Below are 24,428 nucleotides of genomic sequence, written 5' to 3' on the forward strand. Positions count from 1 at the left end.
TCTCACAATATTTTCTCAACTACTTACCAGTAACAACCTGAGGAAACTTATTTAGATTTTACAAACAAAATAGTTAGTGTCATTAGACTTAGTAAAATTATCTAAAATATTTTCTTTTCTATACTGTATTTTACGTACTTCATCTTTATAATATTTTTGTGTTTTATTGTTTGTTTGCTACCCGATAGCTTAGCAGTAAGCTCCAGAGTTTAATGTGATGAAATTCATGGCTCAGTTCCTAAAGTGGACTTCAGTGCAGATAGTCCATTGTACATTTTAAATAAATAAACATCCTTTTTCCATCTCTAAAAGCGAAGCTGAAAGCTCATACAGAGGTCGACCTTTCATAGAGGGCCCGGCATGGCCAGGTGGTTAAGACATTCGACTCTTAATCTGAGGGTCGCGGGTTTGAATCTCCGTCACACCAAACATGCTAGTCTTTTCAGCCGTGGGAGCGTTATAATGTGACGGTCAATCCTACTATTCGTTGGTAAAAGAGTAGCCCAAGAGTTGGCGGTGGGTGGTGATGACTAGCTAACTGCCTTCCCTCTAATCTTATACTGCTAAATTATGGACGGCTAGCGCTGATAGCCCTCGTACAGCTTTGCGTGAAATTCAAAACAAACGAACTTTCATAGAGACAAAATCTGCAGAGATGACTATTAAATTGATTACATATAATGTTTAGTTATGCTTGCTAATCTTGTTCTGTTTTGATACACGAAATTTAAGCAATGATACGAAACATATCCTCTTAAGCTAAACATTCGGAATCACTGTTATTGTTTTAAATACCCTGAAGAACGAATATTCTTTCATATTCTAAACAATTGATAATATTTGTTTTCTGTTTAACTGCAATTAAAACCGGATTAACGAAGGTCGAATCACCTTTGTCTGGTATCTTGGGATAGTTTCATGAGATTTTAAAATTCGTTTTTAATTATTTGGGTGTTCGTAGCACATATTTCAGTGTAGAAAGTATGCGGTAAAGTAAGACTTGCGAGTACGCTTATGTTAACTGATTTTTGCAAAGAATGTGAGGTATGTCCGCTTTGTAACTGGAGATTCGATCAGGAAAACTCCAGAGTAAAGCTCTCAGTCGACTAAGTTTCAAACTAAATAAAAAGTCTGCACAACTTAATTAAACTGAAAAATCGTGGTTATTTATGTTACAGGTTTTTTTTTTGTTTGTTTTCTTTTAGCAAAGCCACAAAGGCTATCTGCTCAGCCCACCGAGGGGAATCGAACCCCTGATTTTAGCGTTGTAAATCCAGAGACATACCGCTGTACTAGCGGGGGGCTATATTATAGGAAAATTCAAATGTTAATATTTGAATTGGGCACACGACTTTTTTTTTTTTTATATATATATATATATATATATATATATAAAGGATCATTTAATTATTCAACAGATTTTTGAAAAGGTTTCCTGTGAACTGCTTAGTGTTATAAGCCAAGAAATATAGTGAAAATCAAATGCTCCTTCCTTCACAGAAAACACTAGATTAACCAATAATGGTAATGTCCAGCTGGCAGAGGGAAAATTGCTGTTTTTAATGCTGAAAGACCTGTTGACACAATATGTGAATCCCAAGGCTGTAACACGTTAAGTGGACATCCGATTGTTAATGCACACGATAATGCAGCATTTGAATATCTAGTTGCCACAGCTTAGCGTAACTTTGATGCATATCCTTGTCAGAATGGTACAACCAAACAAACACGAGCATACTTCAAGTAAACCTGTTTAAACATCTTCTAAGTGGGCTAATAGTAGTGCAGTAGTGAACAATAGTAGGAAGTATAATTATAAAGCAAACTCCGAGAAAAAAAGGCTTAGCTTATTTCAATACCATTACTCTTAGCCTCATATAAAATTACTACACGTAAGTGTTATAAAAGTAATTCCAGTTCAATACTAAATCGTGTACAAGCAAGATATCATGGTAATCCATCTCGGATAAAAAACGTTATGCTTTGGATAAGTGGTATAGTGATCTATCTCTGGTAGAACGTCGGGGACAGGATAACTATTACACTAATCCAACAGCTGTGAAGCATTTGCTAAACATAGGTGTGATGCTAATCCTGAACCTTTACGTGCTAGGATGAATTTAGCCTATCATGAAGATACAACTGTAAGAATTCACAAGTGAAATAATTATGCTGCCAACTCTGATCGTTATCATTTAAGAGCTAAATCCTGTTATGAAAAGAAGTACAATCAGAAGAAACAGAATATTACGAGCCTATTATAAAAATCATGAGGTTAATAAAGGCAAGAAAAGAGAAACATGTGCAAAATCAAATAAAAATTAACAGACAAGCCTTGAATCGCAAGATTACTTGTAAATATAATTTGTAAGAAATATAATAGGATGTGCAATACTTTACCTTTAAACACAACAGGCTATGTACACAAGAATTAGTTTCAAAGAAGGCTGAGCACACAATTTGGTAGAATATTCATTGCATTATCGAGAGACTTACCTGCGTGAATTCATTAAAAATCTTTAACATTTGAGAAGTGAAGTGTGTGCATCATTGTGCAAGGCATTTGAAACAAATTGTAACAGATAAATACACAAACGTTTGTATAGAAAAGTTAAGACACTTCTAATATCGAGTCTTTTTTTTTTCAGAAACTTCTAATTTCAATGCTGCTTTTGATAAAGATGGAAATGTGCTTCACAGTACATTTTCTTTATACAACAAAGGTGCTAATGACAGTGTGGCTGCTACTTGGATGTGTTTCGAGTTGTACAAAGTTTCTGTGCTTGAAGTAATTGAAGATTTCGTCACGATATTCACCAATATTGATAAATGTATTGCACTAAAAGCCAAGCGATATTTTCAGCAGATGGATGATTACAACACTCAGATATGCATGATCCACATCTAAAAGAGTGCAAAAAAACCCACCTTGATTCAAATGCTTGTGTTTCTAAATTAATTTGTTTATATCGCCTTGCACCTCATTATCCTAAAATTAGAGATATATCCAATATATTATATGGTGTCGGAAGGGCTGGTTGCAAAATTAGTTGTATTGACTATGCACAACATAGAAGTATGTCTACTGCAGGAAATTGTAAAAGAACAAAAGGTAATTAAAAATAATGTTGCGGTATTTGTCGTGTGAAGCTTTGAATGAAAGTAAACTTCTTAAAACCTTCAAAACAGTTTTTATATTGCATCACAAGAAGTGTTTAGAAAATGCTGAGATATCCTTGCATGCCATGCAGTAAATTATGTTACAAAAGTGAATGGGTACAACTGGATCGACCAATCACTGATGATGCTTGGAAATGGTTGCTAGGGTATACAGAACATCCTGCTCCTGATGATGGGTTGCCAACATGATATACCTGTAGGTACTGTGTATAGAAATACCGTACAGGAATATGTCCATCGTGCTGCCTGTTAGACTCTAATACTTGACTCAGTTCCTTCAGAAATTCTCCAACTGAATCAGTATGAAAAGGTATTGATCCAGTAAGCAAAATCCTTCCAGAATATAACCCAAATAAGGATGGTGGCTGGAAAACGATTACCTCCAACCCATACAGTCAGAAAAGTGCAAGTCTCAATTTTTTCTCTGCCTTTTCCGTTGTAACAGACCTTTAAAAGGCTATCCAAGCCTGAAAAACCGACTTCAGAGAACGGAGAGCTATTGTTACTGTTGCACAATATATCTAGTCTCATAAATGTAGTTTAGCAGCACATAACTCTCATGCATAAAGCGTATTCGGTTCTTTGCATGTTGAAAGAAATTAAGTAATTGTATGATAACGTTAATTTGCCTACATCAAACATCGCAGTGAGGATTAAACCAAAGAATATCTAAAATAGTTATCCAACATTGATATAATAAAGCTAAAATTACTGTAGTCCAGAAGAATGATGCCTGCTGACATGATCAGAAGAACAAAGAATTGCACAAGAAGAGGAAGCAGAGATATATCAAAAACTGTACTATACAGGGCTGTGACCACTACGGGTATTGAAACCCAGTTTTTAACGATATACGTCTTCAGAATTACCGATGAACCACTGGAAGCCAACATAACCTTTAAAGCATTCTTGATAACTTTTATAATAAACAGCAACCTTTTGGAATTTGATTTTTTAAAGGAATTCCATAGAAAACCATAAACCGTACTTTCGATTACCGCCGGATTTAGTTTTACAGTTAAACCATAAGCATGGAAATTACGATTCCTCAAATATAGAGCACTAGTGGCATAGCAGGTTTCACAACTGCATAATGTTTAATTTAATAGGTAATAAGTTTGTAGTTGCTGTGTGATGAAGAATTAGCTTTAGTTTTTCTTACACTTTAATGATAGGAAAGCTCTGAGTACCAAAAAGAGTTTTAGTTTAAAATTAGGCTGGAAGAGTAGGATTTAATGTTGCAGTGTTCTGCTAATTTTATGTTTAGTTTATAAATTAAGCTAAAACTGCCAGAAAACTCTCTTTTGTTTAAAACATTCTAAACCGTTACTGCTCTTCGTCAGGCTACAAGCAAACCACCGCAAGAAAGAGTAATACTTGGCTTAAAATCCTTAAAAAAATGAACCGTAATGTTGTAGTTACAACATCGTATCGTAAGATGTTGTATATTATCATCTTTTAATGCTGTGGCTCCCAAAAGCACGTAATCTCCAATACGCTGTGTCTTGTAGGAGCATCTAAGCCTAAAGTATAGTATCTTATAAGTTTACGTTGACTTTAATATATTGTGTCCTATAGGATAACGTTGAAACTAATATATTGTCTTGGAGACGCATGTGCACACAAAATATTGTATCTTATAAATCTATATTGACTCTAATAGATTATGTCTTGTATAACTATATTACCTTGTCTTCCAGAAATATGTAAGCTCCAAAATATTATTGTTGTAAAACGCTATGGACGTTTATATGTTGTGTGGTCGAAGAAGCATGTTAGCCTTAATATACTGTATCACTTAAAAACGTGTGAAATAAAAAATGAAACTATTCACACAAAAATTATTCAAACTCCCAAATATGAAGTGAATATTTCATTTGGTTATCAGTAGGTTCTTGTTCTATTTCATAACACTATACCAGTAATACTGTTCAAAATGGGAGTATTTTCTAATGATTATATTTGTGTTCAATTATATAATAAAGATTTTTCTAGAAGTATCGAGAACGTATATAAAACATTACATATCACTTCTGAATGGGTCTAATGAAAAATAGAATCAGAATCTTCCTTGTAATGTCTTCATAACAGTAAAGCAATCAATCAAACGTGCTGCTTCTCCAGGCATATGAAAAACAAACAAAAAAGTCACTGACAAGCCTTCATAGGGTCTGATTTTCAGTTTCGAATTCAGAATAGAAATATCGTGACTGGTAAACTCATTCCAGCACAAAAAGAAAAAGAGAGAGATGTATGTTTCATTTCTAGTCTTGAGAATTGTTTACTCGACTGCAGTCTATGCCTACCACAAATATCAATGTGTACTCCTAAGGCTAATGTTGGTCATCATAGAGTATCACTTTCTTACTTTCTGTGGTTTATAGTGTGCATGGAGAAACAAAATTATGATATCTAATCAAAAACACCTTAATTAGTGAAATAAGTGCGGCCGACAAATGATTGTGCGTGCGACTTAAAGGAATAAAATCAAAACTGGTGGCCAAACTGGTAACTACACTTATATCATTAAATAGAAGTTTACAGCAAATACCCATTCAATAATTAGCTAATTTAGCCAAAATTGAATAAAAAATGTTCACTTGCTAATTAATGAATGAATGTCTACTGTAAACTTATTACAAATGCTATAATTAATGAGCTTCTTTACGTCCAAATATTTTGCTCTCGCTATTCAAATGCGCTTTATATGCCATCCCTACATATTTTATATCTATTTATTGTTAAGAACAATGATACATAATAGGCTATGAATGTTATGCCAACCACAGGAATTGAATCCAAATGTTAACATTTTTCTTCCTTAAACTTAACCACTGATTCCCCGCATGGACTTCATTGTTCTTAAAATAAATGGATAAAAAACTAAACTAAATTATGGACTAAGCCGTCCATAATTTAGCAGTGTAAGACTAGAGGGAAGGCAACTAGTCATCACCACCCACCGCCAACTCTTGAGCTACTCTTTTACCAAAGAATAGTAAGACTGACCGTAACATTATAACGCCCTCACAGCTGAAAGGGCGAGCATGTTTGGTGAGACGGGGATTCAAACCCGCATTTTTCAGATTACGAGTCGAACGCCTTAATCCATCTGGCCATAACGGGCCTATTTAGAAAATGTTATATATGTTATGTTATGTTATATGTTATATATATATTTTCTTTCTTTGATTCTTTTACTGAGGTATAATTACAACATATATTTAAAAAGGTAACCTGAAGGGTGCCTATACTCGCCATCTAGCTTCCCATCTGTATCAACATAGAAAATAATTATAGATAATATAATATGAAAATAACTTTTCGTTATTACTCTGTAACAATTAACAGAGTATTTGATACTGATGAATTAAATGCTTTTTATTTATTGATATAAATACCTATACTGAATTTTACAAGCTTTCCGTATGCCCACAAGTATCACTCTATGACCTTTGGTTTAGTAAATTTTGTAAATACTATATGTCTTAGCAGAAGTGTTTTTCTCTACAGCTGTATTACTAAGAAAAGAAATAAACCAACCTTATGAGGTAATACTCTATAACATGTTAATAGCCGCGGGACGCTTAAAACACATTGTTTAGTAAAAAAACAAAAATTAAAAATACGAGAGTATAGAAATGCGGTCAGAAACAGAAGGAAACCAGATCAATACATTGATATTTTTCGTTATAGAAAATAAATTTCGGAAAAAACACACAGTGTTGTATAACGCATTTAACAAACTTTCCCTTCAATATTTTCTCTTCATGATAATAAAAAAATCAGAAGATAAAAAATTAGATAAGATACAAAATTAGTTAACCAATAACCCGAGCGCTTTCGTAAAGCACGTCACCACTGAAGCAAGGAGGTTTATCTTCCGAAAGCATATGGGTTATTGAATTTTCGTTTTGTACTTTCTTTCAGTATTCTGAAAGTTCTTACATAGACAATGTATTATCTAGTGGTGTGTGTTAGCCTTGTCACGTTGTCTGTAAAAAAATGAAATTAAAAAGTTGTGCTGGATGTATGAGTAGATGTATATCCTAACTGCATTCAATAAAAAAAAACTCTTCATTAGAGGGTGAGAATATAACATTTTTTTAGCAATATAACAATACTGGTTCCGCACTTTTATTTCGCTGCAATGTTATTCTGCTACAAAGTTTGTAACTTATTTTTGTTGTTGTTTTGTTTTTAGTCCGTCTGGGTTATAATTCAGAAATAACTTATAGCTGTTATGTTATTTTGGTTGCATGTCACTCGCCATGCTTTACATCTGCACATATATAATTATCACACTGATTTTGTTTTTCACTTTCAACATCCAAGAATCCTGTTACTATTAAACCAAGTATGCGTCATTAATTGTTGTTTCATGTTTAATGATAATAATAATAATACGACATAAAGCTTCTTCAAATTAAAAATAAATAAAGAGTAACATATAACTTACAACACAATAGTATTAAAAAGGTTTAACGATGAGATAACCCTTACTTAACTGATAACGAGTAAACAAATGTTGCTCAATTAATAATTTTAAAGTAACTGATACCTCGAAAAATAAATTCGATACAGACAAGCGTTTCCGTATCATTAAGTGGGTTCTTCTAAAATTTAATTCTGTGGTATAAATACTTATGAGATAAACCTTTACTCGAAATCTAAAATAAAACATTACTAAAATAATTCACTAACACGCATCACAATAAGTTACAAACCCTGTATTACAGAAAAATAGTAATGTCGCACTAAACACTAGTATACTGGTTACAAATAAATACTACAATCACAACGAATTTTCGCCGTCACAATGGATTCTAAGCAACATGAGTGTTTAATACATGGGAAACTAAGAACACGTACCCCCGACTCTACTTTTTACTTTTATTATATATACGCTATTATTAATAACTATGTTAGATTAATTTAGCTTTTTTGCACACACACACACACCAGTTTTCCACGAGTTGTTCAGTCATGCTAGACAATACAGAATATTACATTTCTTTATATGCAAAAACGGCTCGTTTGGGCTGAGAAAACACTTTACATAGAAGAGCGAACAACGTTTCGACCTTCTTCGAACCTGACGATGACCGAAGAAGGTCGAAACGTTGTTCGCTCTTCTATGTAAAGTGTTTTCTCAGCCCAAACGAGCCGTTTTTGCATATAAATTTCTCAACAAGTGGGTTTCTCGTCATCACTGATTACATTTCTTTATACCAAATGCATGTGATTAATAATAACCGACACTAGAAACACTTCTGGATATACTACATATAATATATGATAACTGAATAGTATGGATATTTTGGGCGTTAGTATCTGCAATATTATATCTTAATGAATCAAATATTTCATTTGGAATAGAAATATTATTTAACCTTGTTCTATAATTCTACATAAAGTTTTAATACAAATGCTTATCTCCTTTTTCAGGGTGATTTAGGGAAGGTGGAGAATAAAGCTGTTTTTCTCACAGTACATGACCTTGGAAGCAATCGTAGGTTCTCTTTTTCTACATAGTTTTAAAGCGGATAATCGTGGATTATCACGAACTTTATAAAACATGGACTAATCGACTTCTTAAGCTAAGTGCAATTGTAAACATGCACAGCTTTGTCTGAGAATATGTTTATAAAACAATTTGAATTTATCAATAAAAATAAATCACTATTTGTTAAAGGTTCCGGGAGCTAAACACAAATAAAACAAGAACTTTGTATTTTGCTGACATATTGAATGAAAGACCTTACTTACTTTTAGTTTCAAGAAGTTTCATATGATGGCGCTTCACGAGTCGTATTCGTTTTCCTCCATGCCTAGTTTACAACTTTAAAATTAATTAAAATATATATTTATTATATCTACGCAGATTGTATATTTGAATTAAGTTATGAAGATCTTATAAATATATTTGTGAAGCTACTTAAATATTTTAAACACAAAACATAAGAGCGAGAATAAACTTACGTGTTTGAAATTCTTTCATCCTTCTTTATTGGTCTGGCATGACCAGGTGGGTTAAGGAGTTCGACTCCTAATCTGAGGGTCGCGGGTTCAAATCCCCCTCGCACCAAACATGCTCGTCCTTTCAGCCATGGGGACTTTATAATGTGACGGTCAATCCCACTATTCGTTGGTAAAAGAGTAGCTCAAGAGTTGGCGATAGGTGGTAATGACTAGCTGCCTACCCTCTGGTCTTACACTGCTAAATTAGGGACGGCTAGCGCAGATAGCCCTCGAATAGCTTTGCACGAAATTCAAAAACAAACAAACATCCTTCTTTATATGCTAAACAAAGTTTTAATTCGGGTATTAAAGATAAGATACATCGTGTAACTTAGTGAGTATCTTTCTGGTTCTGTGACAATAAATATTGAAGAAAATGGTAGGAGAATGTTTTATCATGAAACGTAAAGCAAGATTAATCACCAATAATTTATGTAGATGACGATTAGAAAGAAAGGGCACCAAAACTGATTTCTTGACAAAGGTTAAGGTTGTATACAGACTTGTTTTTTCTTGTATGTCGTTTGAATTCTTATGTTTTGTAGTTTTATTCTGAAGATTCAGAACAGGTTTAAAAAGAGTACGTGTTTCAGTTTTACTCAATCTTATTATCTGAAGACGTTAACTCGAGTTTATATATATATATATACATAGTAAAGCTATATTAGAACATTTTAAAGATAATTAAAACATTACAGCATGACTTCGGTTCCTCTTTCTCTTAGATTTTATAACAGGAAAGAAAATATTTTTAATCAAGACCACTAATAAGCTAAATAAACTCTTGTTCAGTTTATGCGAGTACACGTTTGGTTTTAATTTCCACTTAATACCTTGGCTTAGTTACACGTGATTTTATTGGTTTATTTTATTCTTAATGTTTAACAAAGTACTCAGTAAATCATGTATAAGTCTATTTGCTCACTCTCGGAGTAATGTATATTTTGGCCTCCTTCCTTTTAAACATTGTTTCATTTCCATTCGCACGAAGTATATTTTTATTCATTGTTTACAGGTGCAAATAAACTGGCATACGAAGCATTATAATACACCAATATGTTTCAAAGTTTGATGTAGGCTTTAAACCAGCTTATAATGTTGTTTAAGGTGCGAAAAGTTGAAAGAAAGAGCTATACAACTCCTATGTCAGTAAATAAGTGTTATACAGTATATCACTGTTTTTAAAATGCTTATCGTCTTGCCTGCTGAATAGATTTACGTAAATCTTAGTAAATGCTATTGAAACACGAGTGGAATATAAGGTCATGAGTTTCAGCTCACATTCAGTTGCTCTTTAACAATATATAAAGTAAGTCTCATATAATTTAGAAGTTCACGATTTAATTAAAAATGTTGGAGCTAAAATTAAAAAAAAAATTGAAATAGTACAAAATGGGAAAAGCCTGTCTTAGATTAGACTTAAAAAATATAATAAAGTTTCTTCTTAATCACAAAATTGTTTTTCATAAAATGTCAATCAAAGGTCGGAGTCAATGTTTTGTTACTCTTTTAAATTTTCACAACTTAAGAGGAACCGACAGCACGTTCGTCTTCTGGTTAAGTGTGTTTTTATTAGGTTAATGGTAAGAACAACGTGATAATGTGCCTATCTCCCTTATTTCAGCACCATTCTCCATTCTTGTGAATAATTTCATCTTAAAATACTATAATGATTCATTATTATAGTATGAAAATTAGCTCTTAACCAGAATATCAGTGCGTTACCACTGCATCTTCAATTGTGAAAATATAAAGGAAATAAATGAACATGAATTGTGATCGTTGAATATGAACTACAATGCTACTGGTAAGTGAAAACGAGCTAATGAAAATTCTTTACTGGAAAGCTGTTTACGCATGATATTAGTTAATGGTTATTCACTGTACTTTTTGTACAAGATTGCAACTCGGGTTTCTGAAACGTATTCAGAGTAATCCAACTATAACGGATCATATAAAAAATTGTAACGAATTTAATATCGTATGTATGTATTTTAATATCGTATGTATATATTTTAATATCGATGTTAAATTTATATTTAGAAATTTACGTAACTTATACTGTCACATCTGTTTTGCGAAATGCCCGCCTATTCACTAAAACTGTAGAAGATTCTCGAGTGTAAGAACCAACAACATATTTGTATACGTAAACACTGATGTATTGTTTGTATTTCTGTGCAAGCTGAAAATTGTAGAAACTATTCTCACACCTATAAATGTAACCAACACGACGCGCCAAAAGACAGTATGTATTACTGGTTTACTGCAGTCGGGGTGCTATAAACTTCGTAAGTTCTAACTGTGATTAACAGCTATTAAGGAACTGATCAATTATTTGAGCAGAAACGTTTATAAATTTCGAATATTACAAACCACTCTAATTCAGCGGATTCAGACCGGACATTCGCATATTTATAGTTTGTTTGTTTCTTTGTTTGTTTTTGAATTTTGCACAAAGCTACTCGAGGGCTATCTGTGCTAGCCGTCCCTAATTTAGCAGTGTAAGACTAGAGAGAAGGCAGCTAGTCATCACCACCCACCGCCAACTCTTGGGCTACTATTTTACCAACGAATAATGGGATTGACCGTCACATTATAACGCCCCCACGGCTGAAAAGACGAGCATGTTTGGCGCCACGGGGGTGCGAACCCGCGATCCTCAGATTACGAGTCACACGCCTTAACACGCTTGGCCATGCCGGGCCTAAACGCATATTTATAGAACACATTATATAACCTCAACGGCGAAAAACTCAACGTGTGATCAAGGAAAAACGTAGAGCTAGATAGCACTTCGTCAAGTCAGATTAATTATCGTGGGCCCTCGATAAGATTCCAAGGAAGTTGCAGATCAGAAAGAAAACTCAATATTGTTCGTAAGTTAGTAAAACTTTTGTATATAGATCATGATTTGTAAAAATCATTATTGTAAACTGTGTTATTGTTTGTATATTAAAATATATTTGTATTAAAATCAGTGGATATCAATCTTGTTAGCATGTATCATAAATTGGATACATATCAACATTTATTTAGCTTCTAAATTAAATTATCATTTAACTCGGTCTAAGACTATATGAAATTGTAATACGTAATATAATAAACTGGGGACTAGTGGCCAAAATATGAACCAGAAACAAAAGTTAATGCAAATTAAAATCGTAGTTCATTTGATATTTATCAGTGCAAGTAAGATTTTTTCGATCTGATTATTCTGATTTTCAAGATTTTCTTCAATTACCTTCCCTCGATCAAATAGAAATAAATAACAAAATCAAGTTGCTCGAAATTGCCGATGTTTTAGAACCAGAGGTTAAGAAATCAATGAAAAAATGAACTAAAATACGTTTTATAGAAACAGTAGTCGATAATGATTTGTTTCCTGAGGAAGCATTAATGGACTATTCTAATGTCCCCACTGGCTAATTGGCGTTGAATGATAAAAATAAGCTAGAAACCCAGCAAATCGAGCTTGAAGAAAATCGTATCAAAGCCGAGAAAGAACAAGCTCGTATAGAAAATGAAAGGAAAATAAATGTTTCGAGGCCAACAAAGCTCGCATTGAAGCCGGAAAAGAAATTAAACTGATAAGATGGAAATTAGACTCATCTCCAATCGACCAAGGCAAAATGAAAACTTTAAACTTAATCGATCTGTTAAAGTACCACCATTCAATGAAAATGAGCATTTTGCTCTTGAGAGATTCATTTTATCTTGAAAAACATGATGTGGACGTTTTGTCTTAATAATGAGAAGAATTAGGATGAAGGAGTTAATTTGCTGTTATTTGCTGTTTATAAGTTGGTTCAGGAACCGCTCGAATTTAGCCCGTTTGAATAATGGGTGGAGGACAACCCAAAAGAAATGCACTTATTGGTTAACGTTCCAAGTTTCGGTCCAGGCTTTGACGCACTTGTGAATTGGCTCGAGAAAATTTGATCTTAAATTAAAATGAAAAATGTTTATGACTGCAAAACTGAAGAGCGTAAGTTCCGTCCTGATATCATGGTTTTGTATTGCTACCTACCCAGTGTGGGACATTCACTCAAAACTAGATATTATGGTCCCTATGAAGTTATTTGGAGAATTAATTATACGAACTATATTGTAAAAACACCTGGTCGTCGAAAGGGTACTCAGCTGTGCCGTGTCAATATGTTGAAACCCTATCAGATTGGAGATTCATCCGAAAATATTACTGTTGAATGTTCCCCTGACACTGATGACAGTCACTTTGATTCAGACACCTGTAAGCTTCAACATGTCACAGATGAATGCAACGTCAAACTGGATAATTCTGACATTCAAATCAAAGTTGATTGTATTGTGAATTATCCAAATCCTACCAACAAGAAAAGTTAGATGATATTTTTGAAAATTTCTGGTTATTAAAGAAAGTTTTATAAACTTTTTCATGACATCACTGTACCATTAACAAAGCTACTGAAAAAAATCAAAAGTTCGAGTGATTTGAAATATGTCAATCTGCTTTTGAAAAGGTCATATCTTTAGTGTGCACTTACCTTGTATTGATGGAGCCTGACTTTGATAAGCTTTTCACATTAGCTGTTGTTGCCAGTGATTGTGGTTCTGGTGCTATTTTAATACAATCAGACGACAAAGATATTGAACACCCTGTTTATCATTTTTTTAAATATTTTAACTGTCATCAAAAGAACTATTCAACTGTGGAAAAAGAAACATTGGCTTAAGCGTTAGTTTTAGAACATTTCAATGTATATGTATCAGAATCCTAACAACCTATTGCCATTTACACTGATCATAATCCACTTACGTTTTTGAATCAAATTAAGGAAAAAAACAGGACACTATTAAATTCATGTTTATGATTACAAAAGTATGATTTGAAGATAAGATATGTCAAAGGGATTGATAACATCAGTGCTGATGCACTTTCATGTGCTATGTGATTTTATTGTTATAAAGTTATTTATATTGATTGTGTTATATCATATATTATCATGATTATTGAAGTTGTATTATTCTTTGATAATGTGTTATATTTACTGTATTGCTATCAGTATATATATAATTTATATCTTAGTTAAAAATTGTCTAATGTCAATTCTTAATTCTCTGAGGAGAGAGATATGATGGATTTACTGTCACGTATCTGCTTTAATATCGATGTTTGTTTAAATTAAATGTATGTTTAGAAATGTACATAACTTGAACTGTTAAATCTGCATTGTAAGATTCCTGCCTATTTACTAACTAAACTTGTAGAAAATTTTCGAGTACAAGAACCAACAACATGTGTGTATACGTAAACATTGTTATATCGTCTATATTATTGTGCAAGCTGAAAATTCTAGAAATTCTTCTCACGCCCATAAATATAAATAACGCGCCACTCCCAAAGACATTATATAGTGTTGGTTTGCTACAGTTGAAATACTATAAACCTTGAATACTATAACTGTGATTAACGCTTATAAATGGGTAACTTCAAATATTTGACAAGGAACGTTTATAAATTTCGAAAATTACGAACCTCTTTAAATCAGCGGATTTAGACTGGATATTAGTATTTTAAAGAAAACATTATATAATTTCAGCTAGCTAGCTTCTTGATAAATGACTTGTACTTATATCAATTTGAAACTTACTCGTTCATCATGGTCCCTTGATAAAACATCAAGGAAGTTCCAGACCAGAAAGAAGATTCAATATTGTTTGTAAGTTTGTAAACCTTTTGTATATAGATTCTTATTTGTAATAACCGATATTTTAAATTGTGTTATTTTTTGTATATTGAAATATGTATTGTATTAAAAATGAAAACTGTGTTTATCAATCTTGTTGGTAAATATCATACATTAGATACATATAGACAGGTCATACCCATAAGTAATGTCTGAAAATTTAATACAGAAAGTGCATCATCATTTTCGTCTTTGTAGAAGGCCTTAATGACTAAAATATGTAGTAGAGCGCGTATAAAAATGTTCAGACAAATAGAAGAAACTAATCCAACTCCACTTTTTCAGATCATTAATCAAATAAATCCTTATGAAGATGGATGTGTCTGAGGAGCACATTAGACATATAATACTTTATGAGTTTAAAACAGACAATAGTGCAGCAGAAACTACACGAAACATTCAAGGTATTTCTGGTGCGTTGTCTTTCTATGAAAGAAAATGTCGAAAGTGGTTTCAGAAGTTCAGATCAGGTGACTACAGCGTAAGTGATGTGCCACGTTCAAGTCGTCATGTTGTGATTAGTGATGACTTGCTGCTGGCTGCACTTGATGAACTTTGTGCTGTAACAGTTGAAGAGCTAGTACAAAGCTTATTTCATTCTATTCAACAGTTCACCGTCATCTGCAACAGCTTGGAAGGGTGTCAAAACTTGGAAAATAGGTCCTTCATGGTTTGACAGAAGCCAACCTTAGAGCAAGAGTGGACATTTGCACTTCTCTGCACTGTTATTAACGTAACTTACATTTTTTAGACAGGTTAGTGACTGGAGATGAAAAAAAATGGACATATTATAAAAATGTTAAGCGCCACAGACAACGGCTCAGTGCAGGTAAACTGGCTAAAGCACAGCCCAAAATGGACCTCGACCCTAGGAAAGTCTTGTTAAGCGTTTGGTGGAATATTGTTAGTGTGATTCACTTTGAGTTGCTGCCACTCAACAATTACATTAGACTTCTATTGTAAACAGTTAGAGCGTTTGAATGTTGCACTGAAAGAAAAGAGGCCTACTTTGATCAATCGTGAAGAATAATGCATGGCCCCGTACAGCATGGACAATCTGCAGAGATTGAAGAGCTAGACTGGGAAAAACTTCACCATCCTCCTTATTCTCCAGACCTTGCCCCATCTGATTATCATCTATTCTAAAGTTTGCAGAACTATCTTGATGTAAAAAAGCTTGGAACACATGAAGATGTCAAAACTACCCTCTCTACGTTCTTTTCTTCCAAACCCCACAAATGTTATAAAAGTGGCATTTAGAAGCTTGTGAATCGTTGGCAGGAAGTAATTAATAATAGTGGAACATACATTATTGATTAAATAATTGTAAAAGCGTTTGAAATCCTTTCTCTTTCTCTGAACCTAAAATCGAACATTACTTAAGGGATGACTTGACATTTAAGTTCTAAATTTAAATTATTATTTAACCCAGTTTAAGACTATTTAAAATTGTAATACATAACATAATAGTCTACATGTGTGGCACGTTTTTCAAAGTAACTTATCGTTTATTTTTATTTAAAACAATCTATCGTTTCTTTTCACCTTGATGTTATGAAATTTTTTATTGTACCTCACAAGCAAAACATGCGCTACTTTTTAATATTTCTTGAAAAGAACACTGAAATGTGACGGATAGAGTTAAGTACACGTAAGGTTTTTTTTCTAGAAAAACTTGTTTATTTGTTTATTGTTAAGTACAGAATCAGTGATCTCTGTAGAAGTCCGATTTTTAGCATTCATCATCAGATTTATTGCTGAGCCACTAAACAAAGAAGGTGAAAAAACTGAAATATATGCATCTTACACAATGTTTTATCCATAGGAATCTTAAAGAAAAGAAAACAGATGAGAGTAAAATAAAGCTGACGAAAGTAGTGCACAAAGTTCATTTCCTTATTTTCATTAAAATTTAAGTCACTAACCTAAACAACGTAATAGATGTTCGAAACTGAGAAAGTAAATGATTAACGAGAACATTTTCCCTGTTTCTGATAGTTTTAATAGCATTTTTACGGTTGGTAAATACTATTAATATTAATAAGTGTTTAACGGTGCCGGGGCGAATCTCATCATGCAGGGTATTTTATGACATATATAACCGAGGAGCATAACTGACGTTATTTGAAACTTATCTTCACATTAAAAATTTGTCTTCTTAATGATTTGAAATGTTATTTTAATGTAATAAAAAATTGTTATAAGTTTAAATATTCAACGTTTGACACTTCATTTTTTATTCAATTTATAATGAGAATGTATACTATTTATATTGGATAGCTCCGGCAGGGAACTTATTTCTAAAAATTAAAAAATAACACATTTATTTGCAAAGAAGTGCTGAGGAAGGTTTGGAAGGTAAAACAAAAAATCACTGTACAACATGCTAACAAACAAAATAGATTTTAACTCCACTTACGCCTTATTTGTATTTTTAATGTGTTGTTTTGAGTTTATAGAAGTCTTTCTAATTTTGATGTAATATACATTTTGCAGTAAAGTTTTAATTCATATTACATACGTTACAGATTTTTAATATTCTGTGTCAAAAGTGTAAATGACTATCGTAAATATTTCGTAGCAATATCAAAAATAATTTTGTATAAAAATATCGAATAATCCTAAAATACTTATAGGTTTCATTTTCATTTTTCAATGAAACACAAAATACATTCTTTAGCTGTGGAATTTTATATATTTTTGAAATATGTTGATTGTTACTTTGTGTAGCACATTTTTTCTCATTTGACTTAAAGGTGAAAAGTATATCCGAAATAATTACCGTTATACTGATCATAGAAAACTCTACTATTTAAACAGCATATGAACGAAATGACACATTTCTCTGATTATTTATAATTGTTAGCATAATTCTGGCAATAAAGCGAGAAAAAAAACATTAAACCCTCTTGTATGCTCTATAAATTCGAAAAAACAAACAAAATATTTTCAGGCCTAACTTTGGTTTGGTATAAGAGCTAGTTTTGCTTCTTTATCACTTATAAATTTATATTTGAAACATTTTATATGTAAAATCTAAGGCTTTTATACAAGTAAAAATCCCTTCTTTGTTGTGTATATCTTTTCAAGTATATAATGCGTTGCGACGAAAAATTAAAAGTGGTATTTCATAAAGGCTATAAATATTTTTTTTTATAATTTTTCTTTTCTAAATTAACCTACTCAATTATCGATCTACTTTTCTCTGTGTATTTAGTCACGTAGGTTTCTCTAGAAAGGATGTCTAATGTAGGGTTAATTATGTTATTAAGTTCAATACAGTCATGCCTTTCAGATATCGCAAGATATTTCCAAAATTGCGTTATATTAGTAACGTTTCATTTGCACGAGTTTCGAATAACATCTAGATTCAACATTGTATATAAGTAGCTTTCATTTGTGTTTTGCACTTTTGTTTCCCGCTCTACTGTTGCTGAGCGGTAAGTTTTAAAGCTTATAGCAGTCCATTATGTAATTCTGTGTATAATATTACATATTAAAGGCTTGTTAAACAAACAATAACAGCTGCAGTGTGCACATATTACACAATTAACTGAAAAGGTCGATAAGTTAAAAAAGTCGGAGTAGTTAAAAAGGAGAGAGAAGAAAAAGGGTTGGTCTGCACAAGAAATAATGTATAAAATTCAAAATAAATAATATGAGCTCCTGTATAGCATGTTTCCAAAAAGCTTGCCTCACTACGTGCTATGATATGTTGTACTCAACAAAGACCTTTCTATTTTTCTTTCTTTCAATTTATCCTGAAGTTTTCATTTTTTATTTTGTTTTAATTCATATACCTGAAGTATTTTAGTTAAGTTTAGCATTTTTGATAACTAACAAAATTATTTTTTTAACATTTCATTTATGCCATTCAACTTTGTCATTTCGTACAAGTATGTTATTCCTGTTATGGGAAACTAATGTAACCTAATGATTAGTGTGCCAAGATGAGTGTAACGTCTCCGCCAAGGTGCTGCTGAGTATGTTGTGCACTTTCAGCTGTAAGTACATTATGAGATTAACAGTGAATGCCGTTATTTGATTCAAAGCAGAACAGAACCCTTGTGGTGGATGCTGTTGACTGATTGCGTTTTGTTTTTATCATTAGGTAAAGCTATACATGACTCTTTCATTCTCTGACTTCGCAGAGATTACTAGTCTACACATAAAATGCCATTCAAATTCAAAAAACAAATGTTTCCTCGTTATATAGAAGTCAGTTGTTTCCATTATTTAAAAAATACCTTAGTACAAAATATAATTTTTCAATTATTATAGATTATAATTCTGTAATAATTCTTATAACTCTATCTAATTTCTTTTGCAGATAATTCCTTTAAGAATTTTGTGGATCATGAACGAATGGCTGAAATCAAACAGCGATCGGTGTTCATTCATGTCGATGTTCCTGGACAAGAAGAAAAAGCTCCCAACTGGCCAACTGAGTAGGTGTTATTATTACTTAAAATTACAGGGGCAGTACTATTACTCGATCCTCTTCAATAGCATCAGGAAAAAAAATTATATGTTTATCATATGTGTAGTGAATACCATGTTGTATAAAAATAATAAAATTTTAACGTGTTTTATCTCTGATAAAATCTCTGACACGAAGAAGGGCAATTGAGGTTGAATTTAAAAATAACTTTACTAAATCTAAAAAAGACACTAATTATATGTAAAAAGTAAAAATAAGATGCTAATTCAGCTTTCAACCACAGTTAAAGTTACAACATACTAATACCTACCTTTTGGGAAATTCCGCGCAAATAGTCCAAAATGTTGCGGATTCTAGATTTTTTGCCTAACACATACATCACTGTGCAAAAGTATTAGGATAAAAGAAGATCTTGTTATTCTTTCCATTTTATGGGACTGATTCTTCCATGCCTTTACAGAATGTAGATTTCAACACTATGGTAATACTTGACTGATCCCTGTTGACAACTGAATGAGCTAGGGTGAGAATACTTATCACTTTTTAGAATTATCATTCCCATATGACAAGAGCATGTCACAAGGGTTCTGCTTGAATGAACATACTGACCAAATTTAGGGTCTGAAATAATCGTTATGATATCTCATGTAGTGACTTAACTATACAAAAAGAAACCACCAAGAAGCTGGCATAAACTAATTTAACAGCACTTGATAAATACAATGTTTAACATTATATATTAAGTTTTATTGTCATGTCACAGCCCACAAAACCTAGAGAATTATCAGTGCAGTAGAGAGTTGCATAAAAGTTTGCGTGATGCTGGTTGGACTCTCCGACAAATTACTGCAGATTAAATGTTTCTTAAACACTGTCAAGTACAACCTCGATCGCGAGACCGAGTCAGGTAAATTTGAAAATAGGAAAGAAGAATCCAGCTCACCTAATATCAATGATACTGAGGTTAAGTATCTTTGCTCATTCAGCCTTCGAGACAGAAGTAAACTGTCACTGATCTCAAGCATGAAATAAATAACCATATACCAAATGACAAAAGAGTGTCCAGATCTACGATATCAAAAAGACTCAATGAAAAAGAAAATTTGGTGGTGTAGTAGTTTAAATTTTTTTTTTTAAAATCTTAGCAGGATTCTACTGCTAAGAAGTTAACGTCTTCAAACACTCATTCAACCTATGCAGAAATTACTTAACTAAGAAAGAAGCTGTTGGAGTCATTCAAGTGATACAAGAGTCCTAGTGCCCGGAACTCAACCCAGATGAGCAGATCTGGGATTTGATAGATCACAAACATGACAAATAAAAAAGTTACTTCTAAAAACACTTTATGGAAATATATTAGAGACATTTTGAGTGTAATCCCAAGCACTTCCACTGAGTTTCTGTTGTACTAAATATGAAGAGTAATAAACCTGTAATTTACCTTCCGTTGTTCTAAAATGTAATTATTGACTTCGTTCTAACACTTTTGCACAGTACAGTACAAGCCCTTCAAGAAGAAGTTTTTTTTTCCGTTATCAAACTATAGAATGAAGTATTCAAAACAAGCCAAATGCAAAACCAGCCGCCTGAAAAAGACCAAATGATACGACTTGCTGCTTATGATTACCTTAGAACTAGAGTACTCGCGCAAGTGCATGAGGATGTGATACAACTAACCTTTATTTAAACATTTACTTATTTCAGCGCCATTTGTAAGGCAGCATTTCTCAACATTTGGATTTCTTCTATATAGAAATGAGGATATTGTTCGTGGGGAGATAATATCATGTTGGTAATTCTGTCCACGGGGGAGAGGGGGGATATTGTCCTGGTACAGGGTAGTTTGAAAACATGCATTGTTTATCATAATCAACTTCTACTCTTTATATAAAGAAGTTATAACATCGATTGTCCCTTAGGAATGTCGAAGAAAGACGTTAAAACATGTAGAGTGCATGACACTATATCCAGTCTCTTGTGTTATCTTTATATTGTACATTGTTGAGTGAATGTTTAATAGTATTTTAAGTGTACGGACAATCTCATTTTCAGGCATCTATTGTGTATCATTTAACGTTTGTCATTTAAAATTTACCCAAGAGTCGTTTTAACTTTATTTAAAAACGACATTTGTCTTTTTACACTTTTTTGAAATGTCTTTGCTTGTTTCCATATGATTACAATGCTTCCGCCATTTTTAAAGATTTTCCGAGAAGCAATTAAAAACGAATCTCTAAAATTACTTTGTAGTAACCATAAACAAATCTACTTTTCAATAGGGTCAGTCAAGTTAGTGGCCTGAATTTCATCAAACTCTGAATTTAATCTGTATTTAATCAACCGCTGAACGTTGAACATTTATGAACAAAATCTAAGCTAAATTGGTTTAATTAATGGCCTGAGCTTAATCACCACTTAAAGTTAAACATTAATCCACAATAATTAGAAACTCCTAACTCTAGAGTAGTTAAATAATAATAAAGAGGCACATGCCAAATTACATTAACTCAAGAACTGAGAGTAAATTTTCATTACTGTATCGGTATTTTTTCCGAATTATCTAGAAGTTATTTGTGTAAACTTTTGAGTCATGTTGCTTTTATACGATTATTAAAAAAAAATACTCTTCTGCAACCATTCCCAGAAGTTTTCCGAAACGCTTTACATAGGATGGGCTAGTAATAAACATGTAATGTGGTGAATACTTTGACTAGTCTTGTTCCTATATTTTCTCCACCAGCGTGCCCTATCCTACAATCCAGATGATGGGAGAAGACTTGGTTAAGGTTTTAGATTATCTAAAGTAAGTAACGTCTTTTATTTCTTATTTCTTATGGGAGCTCTGCTTGCAATATACAAGATCCATATTAGTCATCTTTCATTTTTTAAAATTCAGATTATTTCATGGCTCACATTTCAGAATAAATGATAGTTTACGAAACCAAGGGCTTCCATATACCATGTTATTGTTGTTTTCTTACACAAAGTATAAAAATTATAAAACGGAACTTAATATTAAAATGTATGCAGACTGAGTGTATGCTTTTAATTTTGTTTGTCATTAACACACCAGGTTACTGGTGAAATGACGAAATGAGTGCATTAATGTTTTAAAAAACTAACGTTAGTAAACATTTAAGTTTGACAAATTTCATTACCCTAACAAGATCGATTGCAGTGCTAATTTTTAAATAAATTGAAAAAAAGAAGGCTCGACCATGTCCTAGTGGTAATGAGCTAGGCTGCGAATCGAATGTTCCAGGATTTGAACCATTTAACACATTCCGCACTATCAGCTATGGGAGCGTGATCAGAAGTACAATTAGTCCCAGTATTTGGTTTAAAGTCTGATGAAACCGTTGTGACGGCAAGTAGTACTGACTGGCTAGCATACCCTTGGTTAGTAGTTGAAAATTAGAAAAGACTATACATGAACTCTGTAGAGATCTCTTGGCTGGTCGATTAACCCATGACCAAAGTAAGATGTCGTTCAGGATGAAGATCTCAATTTTTGGAATGCGAAATATAATAAATTTTACCTTGCTTTATAAACAAGATTTACGACATGATTGTTATTCCTGTTATGAAAGATAGAGGTTTCGTTTTGCAACCGCGAAATTCATGTAGTAGTGTTTCAGAATGTGTTCCCCTCGGTGGATATGTGCAACTGTGAGACTGAAGCAAGCCTTCTCTACCTCAAACCAGACTGGTGATTTTTTTTTTTTTTATTATTCGTCAATAGGTCGCCTATGCTGCTTTTGTGAAAATAATATTGATAAATGAGTAATGCTCTGTAGGTAGTGGTCATTAGATGGAATAATTTACTTTTGGTCAGAATGTCTAGTTTACAAGTTTCGACTTCTATAATGTTTACATGGTTTTCAAAATTCATATGTTTGTATGCATGTGTACTGTACTCACATACTGAGGTGGAAATAATAACCAACATTGAAGAGATAAACAAAACAATAAATAAACAATTATAAAGGCGAGATGGGCGTGTAAGGTCTCTTGGGCAATAACACGAGCAAGATGCACCAAAACAGTAGTGCACTCCAATACCAGCAAGCGAGAGATGTGCTTATAAGCTCATAACACGTACGCAACACCATGTTTAATTCCTACCACTAAAATGAAAGAGGAAACGGATCGAAACGTGGCTCAAATCTAACTTGTTTAAATACTATTTAGACAAAACAGAAAAACAGATCGTAGCTGAGGTAAAGTGAAATGTGTTGATTGATTACGTTTTCTCTCTTCCTGCAATATAGGATCAAGTTAATCGTAGGGTTCGGAGAAGGGGCCGGAGCCAATATTCTTGTTAGATTTGCTGTAAGTGAAACATAAATTGATGCTTTCTTGAAACACAACATTTTTTAATTCTTTTCATATGAATTATATATATATATATATATTCGAAATATAACACTTAAGTAGCAGTTAATAGGTTTTGAAATTTTACTTTATTTTGATGAAATATCTGTTTCATATATCACTTTCTTTCTTTGAATATCTTTTACGTTTTTCAACCTTACTTATACAATAGCAGAATTGAAATGCGTATTTAAGAAAGTAAAACAAGATAAATATAATGAGCGATATACAAATATACACATATGCTTGAAACATTATGGCTGTTATTATTGTTTGGTGTGCAATGACACTATTTACCAAAGATAGAATCATTTAATATCATGAGAACATCAGGATCTTGAGCATTATTTCTTGTTTTATCAAACAATACCTATGTAGTTATAAATAAACACGCAGTAATTGATAATTTCTGTAAATACATGTAATAAAATTACAAGCCCTTATACTCACCGCTTTTCATCATTAAACATTAAATATTGAGATTTTTAAAGAAATATGTTTTATATTTTCTTATTCAAGGACTTCTTAACATTTTAAACCATAGTAGCTTATTGGAAACATCTAAAACTTTTTTATTTCTTAAACGTTAAGAAACATAAAAGGGTAAAAGAGTTGATCTGTAGAAATATACGTGGTAGCTTTAATTCTTCCATTATACGAAAGCATTGTTTGAATTTCTTTCA

General features: G+C 32.5%; 1 protein-coding gene across 1 annotated transcript in view; it reads left to right on the forward strand.

Moving 5' to 3' along the window:
- LOC143229053 (uncharacterized protein ZK1073.1-like) overlaps positions 1 to 24,428 on the forward strand; it is a 91,331-nt gene that overhangs the window by 36,902 nt on the left and 30,001 nt on the right. The window contains exons 3-6 of the mRNA XM_076460764.1: positions 8,629 to 8,692; positions 19,261 to 19,378; positions 22,112 to 22,174; positions 23,643 to 23,703. Coding sequence (XP_076316879.1) covers positions 8,629 to 8,692; positions 19,261 to 19,378; positions 22,112 to 22,174; positions 23,643 to 23,703 — 306 coding nt within the window. The remainder of the gene's footprint in view (positions 1 to 8,628; positions 8,693 to 19,260; positions 19,379 to 22,111; positions 22,175 to 23,642; positions 23,704 to 24,428) is intronic.

The sequence above is a fragment of the Tachypleus tridentatus genome, chromosome 10 (assembly GCF_004210375.1).
Source record: "Tachypleus tridentatus isolate NWPU-2018 chromosome 10, ASM421037v1, whole genome shotgun sequence".
Lineage (NCBI taxonomy): Eukaryota > Metazoa > Arthropoda > Merostomata > Xiphosura > Limulidae > Tachypleus > Tachypleus tridentatus.